The sequence below is a fragment of the Notothenia coriiceps genome, unplaced genomic scaffold (assembly GCF_000735185.1).
Source record: "Notothenia coriiceps isolate Sejong01 unplaced genomic scaffold, NC01 NC01_scaffold00035758, whole genome shotgun sequence".
Classification (NCBI taxonomy): Eukaryota; Metazoa; Chordata; class Actinopteri; order Perciformes; family Nototheniidae; genus Notothenia; species Notothenia coriiceps.
Genome location: NW_011368459.1, coordinates 106,577 through 113,911, shown reverse-complemented (window position 1 = coordinate 113,911; position 7,335 = coordinate 106,577). Strand labels below are relative to the sequence as shown.

Here is a 7,335-nt window from a genome sequence, read left to right as displayed (position 1 = left end):
GTTTCTGGTGTCCTTTGACAGCTCTTTGGTCTTGGCCATAGTGGAGTTTGGAGTGTGACTGTTTGAGGTTGTGGACAGGTGTCTTTTATACTGATAACGAGTTCAAACAGGTGCCATCAAGACAGTTAACAAGTGGAGGACAGAGGAGGCTCTTAAAGAAGAAGTTAAAGGTCTGTGAGAGCCAGAAATCTTGTTTGTTTGTAGGTGACCAAATACTTATTTTACGGAGGAATTTACCAATTAATTCTTTAAAAATCAGACAATGTGATTTTCTGGAATTTTTTTTCTCATTTTGTCTCTCATAGTTGAAGTGTACCTAGGATGAAAATTACAGGCCTCTCTCATCTTTTTAAGTGGGAGAACTTGCACAATTGGTGGCTGACTAAATACTTTTTTGCCCCACTGTATGTGTTTGTGTGTGTGTGTCCCAGCATCTGTAGCCTGTTATTGTCTCATTATACCGCACTGTGAATGAATTAAAAATAAATATATAAGTCGTCATGAACACATCTGTCCATCAGACAGAGTGCTGCTGTGCCTCCTGTTATCATTAATGGACGTCTCTTTAAAATGACCGTTCAGAGGAGAGGAGTTCTCATTTCTCTAACCGCCTGCTGTTTCCCCTCCTCGACTCTTCCGCTCGGATCTCCTGTGGTGACTAAGACACAAGGATAGGAGTCGAGGAGAGGAAACTCGAAAATGAGATACGGCCTATGTTTACTGAAGGTGTGTGCATCCAAAGGTCACGAGGTTAATGGTTATATTCCTAGGAACGGCTTAATAGTCTCAGCCACTAACCGCTATCTGCCTTTTACTGTTTGCATATAATAAAGTGGTCCAATAAGGCACCTGGTTTAGTTATTGAGCACTATACAGTCAATATACAGTCGTACTATTCCGCATGGTACCACTAGATGGGATGTGGAGTTTATTCAGGCGTACCAGATTACTGAAACTGTTTTGGTTAAGTGCTGGAAATAAAAAACACTGAGGCACATTCAAGTTTTAAACTTTTATCTTCATCTTGATTTACAAAAAGAAGAAGTTGTGATGATTTCACATAAAATAAACTCTTTCTATGACTAAAATTACTGATGGATACAAAGCACATCGTTTTTTAACATTGGCTAGTGTTTCTCCAGAATTCATAAATTGGTCATTTTCAATACAAATATTTGAATAGACAAAACTGACCCAAAAATTAGGGACACAAGCCGCATTTTAAAAATGAAGATCCAATGGCATCGCAAACTGAATTATTAAAACACTAGTGCAACTCATACAAAACAAACATTTGGAAAACAGTCTTTGTAATGTACGCAAGAGGATAAGGGCCAAATGTAATAGAACATGTTGGGATCTGACGGAAATTGAATTTTGTTTTAGTTCTAAAAAGGTCTGTGTATTTTCGAATTCTAGCGCACTCGAGCTGGTTTCTCTGAAATTACCTACCCCACCTTCAACGTCAGAATTGTGAGAATTTATTATTCAGACTTTTTTCTCAGAATTCTGACTTTGATCTCAGATTTCAAAAACAAATTCACTTTTGGTAAGATCTCCAAAAAGGTTTCACATGTGGCCCTTATCCTCTTCCGTAGTAATGGGAGTCTTTTGTGCACCTTACCAATCCAACTGATGTCCGATTGCAGATGAAGTTTGTGTCCCTTGTTTTGTAGACTGATTTGTTGTTTGGAGTTAAAACGACTGGAATCAAGCCAATAAGTTAAGCATAAACTAAAACTAAGGAGCATACAAATACATTTAAAAGCAGCTGGAACTTGGCTGTGTGATGCAGGTCTTTGGCGGTGACGTTCTCAGTTGGCATCCGTCACCATGATGTATACAAAGAGTCCAGCTGAGGGGAGGACGTCTCCGTTCTTATTGAGCAGCGGCACATGTCTGTATCCTGCGTCGGAGCATAGAGTGGTGACAGTCAGTCATCAGAAAATATGAAGAGCTCTTTGTCGCAGAGTGTCAATTGACTTTTCTATGCTCGGCCAGAGATGGGATAGTTCCCGTCTCTGTTCATTAATGAAGGGTGGAAACCAACGACAATCAGTGATTTTGATCAAACTCACCCATTCTTAAGCTGTTGAATGGGAGCGTGTACTGCCCCACAAACTCATTAGAAGTCGCCGAGTCGTGGTCTTCGACGGTGAAGCGCACCAGGGCCAGCTCAGGCACGTGCACGTTAAACTCCATGTTCTCATTCCATTCTGGGTTAAAACCTTCGACAGGAAAAATAAAGTGACACGTTATAATTACTGATGCATTCCTCGAATTCTTGGTGATCTTTCCACCTGCCTCTTCTTCTGCTTTAGAGGCTTTCCTCGTTCCCACAATGCATTTGTAAACAGCCCCCATGGCCGTACATGTGGTTAGCTAATAGTTTAACATGAAAAGGACGTATCTCAGAGTAAACAGGAAGTAACAACTGATGCCAAATCTTATATTTTCTGTGGCTGCATTGCATTCTGGTCTATTGAGGCCAGTAGCTGTAGAGACGCCATGTTTCTAAAAGGATGCTGAAGACACGACAAATAGTTTTTTCTTTATTTCACAACATTAACATTATGAAACTGTGTTGAAAATAAATAATTTACATTGGCTATGTTAAATGTAAAGTATGCCTTCAACCTGAAAAATTAAGATTTATTATTATTGCAGATATACATATCATTTTTACAAAATATAAATATATGGTTCTAGAGGGATTATTTTCCTTAGATAATAAAGCATTTAAAACATGTTGTGAAATATAACATCTAACTTGAATTAATGTTAACTTTTAAAATGTATAAAGCATGAGAGGTATTGGAAATATTCAGATAATACGGTCCAGAAGCAATCTCCTCCAGTCAGCACTGGAATCGTATTCTACCAAAAGTATAATACAAAGAACATGAGTGTAGCTTAATGTACAAAAACAGGCTGCAAAGCAAATGTAGAATTTGAATATCAACGTACTCGATTTAAACTTCAATCTTTAAAGAAAGTATACCTCCAAGAGATCAGAAAAAATGCTATCTTTAGTTAAAAAACGTGTGTATTGTGTTTTAAAGGGGAAGATACCATTGTTATCGATAGCACTGGTCTTTGCCTCTGCATTATCATCCGGCACTCCGTACACCTCCACCCTCACCAGCGGGTCCACGATGGAGGATTTCTTCTTGCTCAGTTTGGGGAGCTGCTGGCCTGAAATAACCTGAAGACAGGTTGCCCAGAACATGAAATCCTTTCTTCACCACAGCAGGATTTTAAAGGGATGGGACAGTGAGTTGTGTTTTATAACAGCTCACCATGATGTGGAGTGTCTTGTGCTGCAGCCAGTCTCCTCGGGTCAGTGTGACGGGGTCAAACTCTGAGGCTGGGTCCCTCATGTAGGCCGGTTTCAGGACGTAGCCGCTCTTTCCGTTAATAAGGAATCTGCCCTGGTTTACGTCCATGTCTGTGCAGGTTGTCTGGAAGTTAAGAGCCACTGAAAAGGAGGGAAGGTACAATGATGAATCAGAAATAAGAAGCTGCTTCCCATTGGTTAAATGTCAGAGTGGACTGTACATGTGAGAGTTTTTAAATCCCTTCCCGTGTCTGTATTACATACCGACTTGGCAGCCGGCGCTCCACAGAGGCACGGGGCTATAGTTGGAGGAGTTGGTCCTGGAGCCGGCTGGATATATGCGACTCAGCTTCTCCACGTTGTGATGGATGTAGGCATTAGCTGCAGAGGAAGCATGTAGGAAGAGTTATTTACAGAGTTTTTATATCATCACAGACACTTTATTACATTATGTGCCCTTTATTCTGAAAGAGGTGCCATAATAACTATTATCACCAAGCGAGGACAACTGGTGTCATCTAATGTTGAAATCCTTTTAGGTTTGCACAACTTCTCAGTAAATTTGAATCAAAACAGCTCTAAAAAATGTCAATACTTTTTGTGGTGGCCATGTAGGATTTTAAATACATAATGGTTTCCAAGTCAGCCCTAATTCAGAACTTAAACCTACAATATGTAATTATCTGCCACTAAGGGGCACTCATTTTAAGATAATAACAAAAGGCGGAGTTTGTTGGCACTGTCCTGAAGCCCTGGTTAGGATTTCCTCATCGTTCATTATTCAGGAGGTGTTTAACTGGAGCCGAATGATCTACAGAGATCTCCTCCTCTCCAAAACAAACAAACCACGTGATTAAAACCAGTAAAAACTCTAAATGGAGCAGTTTCGCGTAAAAACATCTGTGTTTTCCTGATGCGGGTTGGCTTCTGATGCTAACTCTTTCTTGGCTTGTCTCTCTGAACATGTGAGATCCAGATGTCAGATGACTAAAATCATGCAATAGGTTGAAATATATAGTTAAAATCCACTAAAGTTGAAATAAAAAATGTAAGGCTATAGAAAAATATTTGTGTTTTAAAACTGAATAAAAAGTCAATTTAGGACAGCTTCTGGCAGACCATGCTAGCGCTTTTAATTCACCCAAATAAAAACATTGCGTTGATTAAAACAACAGATTTGTCTATGTTTAAAAGTAATCTTAGAACCACATTCACATGAGTCTAAATATTTTTTGACATGTTGCATATTATACATTTGAAAAGTAATCTATTGAGGTTTGAATAGAAAAATGTATGTTTCTGAATACTAAACTACTAAACCTAAATTCTCTCTTACCCGACTCCGCTGCCAGCTCTAAGGCCTTGTTCTCCTTGAAGGACGACATCTCGTAGAAGCTCAGGTGTTGTCTGGCGTCCTCGAAGCCGTGGAAGTGGACGCTCTTACAGTAGACCACCATGTCGGACAGCGCCTTCGCCAGCTTCAGCTTCTTTTTCTCCTACAGAATCAATGTGAGTTCAAAAGTCTTGTAAAAATGTGTAAACGGAGATCATTTATTTACTCTCCTGATGCCATTACCCCACCTTCTTTTTCTCTTGCTCCTGATCTTCGTCGTCTGACTCTTCCTCCTCCGTCACGTCCTCTTCTTCATCTTCAGTGTTATCAGGAGCAAAAGTGGCCTCCAGTTTGTTTAACCTCTTTCCTTTGATCAGGAACTTTCCTTTCAGCTCCTAGAGGCGCACACACACGGTCATAAGGATGCGAGTAAGTAGCGGGAATAAGAACGTTTTACATAGAAAATAGGATAGGATAAAACCAAAGTAAAATGATACCAATAGATACGATACATACCTCTGGAGATGGAAAGCATTTGGGCATGCCATCCCCCAGGGGGGAGGTGACGAGGTCACTGCCCAGGATGGAGCTCATGTGGTGGGCCATGACTTCCTGCTGCTCCACGCTGCAGTGGTTCTCCAAGGAGAGGATAACCGGGTAATCGGACGTCTGAGAAAACACAGAGAAGTCAGAACAAGACAAACATTTTGCTAAGGGATATTAGTGGGTAGTATACACACCTTAAAGGCATACTCCTTGATGGCTTTGATGGCATCTTTGAAGAGGATCTTAGAAGTGAGTGTGTAGCCGTGGTAGATCTCCGGCTCACCTTCTGACCCGTCCCAGCAGTCCAGCTCCACACAGCGGCAGCCCTTCAGCAGAGCCCTGAGAGAGGCACAGCCAACATTAGGGATTGAAGAAATGCTCTGTCAGGCTGCTTGAGAGCAATCGTTGATAAACCCTTAAGGAGGCCCTATTATGCCTTGGTGACATCACTATGTAACACTCACGCTTCTATTGGCTAGCGCTCCACACATTGTATGGAATAGGCTAAGGGGGGGGGACATCTCTAAGTGGTTGACCAATCGCAACAGAGCCGGCCAGCTAACCAATCAGGGCAGACTGGGCTCAGCAAAAAAGAAAAAAGAAAATCCTTTTTCAACATTAAAGCATGAAAACATGTCACAGTAGAGGCATACAATATAATTATTCACTTCAAAATAATCTTTGAGCATTTGATGGTTAAAAAGAAAACTATAGAACTATGAAAAAATGCATTACATCAAATTTCTCCCAGAGAGATCCCCACTTTTTGATTCTCCCTGAGTTCTTTCATCTCCCTGAGTTAATCGTTGGGTTTTCTTTTGAAAAGTTATTCCATTTACGCTGAGAGGGTCTAAGAGCAGTGCTGTAGATTCTGTAATGTTCTATGAGACAAACATTTTGAATTTGGTAAATGTTTGATATTCTATGATTAGGCATTTCCTTCTGATTGTGGTTGACAAACTGAATGTTTTCTGATCAGAAAAGTTTGCTTTGAAAATAATTTCCGGTACACAGGCCTTAAACTCCTCACATTGGGATATAGAGATAACCAGAGACTAATACATGTATTAATATCTGCAGACTGCAGTGATGTAATCAGTACATGAAGGACAGATCTTTACCTGACATAAGCCTCTGTGCTGCTGGGCCCTTGGAGCTGATCCTCCATGAGGTAGGTGTTGTGGGAGGAGGAGATGAAGTAGTGGTTGAGGGGCTGATCCATGTCCTGGTACACCTCTCTGTGATCGGGGTTGAGGACCAAGGCCTCTGGATGGTGCATGTACATGAGGAAGCCATCTTTGGACAGCAGCTTATTCTCTTTGGCTAAAAGGACACAAGGACACGTCAAAAGTGACAAAGGAGCTAATAATTTATCCAGGAATTCGCAAAAGGTTCTTTGAAAGGATCAGAAAAAAATCAAAAAAAATCAAAATGTATAAACAAATGACCTGATTACACAGGTGCAAAACTATATGGGCTTGTTCGCGTTATACATTTTTACATCATGTCCTCAACTGTGGTGCATGTATGTAAAACATCCATAAAATACATTATAATGAGAAGCACCAACAACACTGAATAGACTGTGTTGACTGTCACTGGATATTGCTTTAGGTTGATGTATGTTGATATTGATAAGCTCTTGACATCAAAGGGCCCGTCTAACTTGTTAGCTGGCTTCCCTGCATGGTATTTGACTTTGTAAATGTTGATCTATCATCAGCAGGGCCGTCCCTCCCTACAGGCCGATCATGCAGGCTGCATGGGGCCTCAGGCCTCACATTGAGCTGACACGCGAGAGAGTGAGAGGTGACAAGGGGAGCACGTCTATAACCTGACACCGTTGCAATGAATCGACATCTGACCAATCACGGCGTTGATGTGGCCACTAGTGCAGGTGAAGAGATGTCGGCGAAAAGACAGTTTCAGTCCAGCGCAAGCAAGAGGGAAAAAAAACAAAACATGAAGAAACTAGAGCATCACTCGAAGGTGGGTTATTGTATGAGTCAAATGTACAACTTGCGAATGTTGTATAAGTCAAATTGCCAATTGCCATATTAAAACATCAGCTGCAATTCACAACATGAAGAACTTACTCATCTCACAATGTCGCTTGGGG

General features: G+C 41.0%; 1 protein-coding gene across 1 annotated transcript; it reads right to left on the bottom strand.

Moving 5' to 3' along the window:
- Nucleotides 1–998: 998 nt before the first annotated feature.
- LOC104963181 (1-phosphatidylinositol 4,5-bisphosphate phosphodiesterase delta-1-like) lies at nucleotides 999–6,612 on the bottom strand (the record flags this gene model as incomplete). Its single annotated transcript, XM_010791743.1, has 10 exons — nucleotides 999–1,906; nucleotides 2,079–2,228; nucleotides 3,073–3,205; nucleotides 3,300–3,478; nucleotides 3,602–3,718; nucleotides 4,674–4,833; nucleotides 4,919–5,065; nucleotides 5,187–5,339; nucleotides 5,411–5,555; nucleotides 6,338–6,612. Coding segments are annotated over 10 exons (1,551 nt in total), but the record flags the coding sequence as incomplete, so codon positions are not given.
- Between the last annotated feature and the right edge of the window lie 723 nt (nucleotides 6,613–7,335).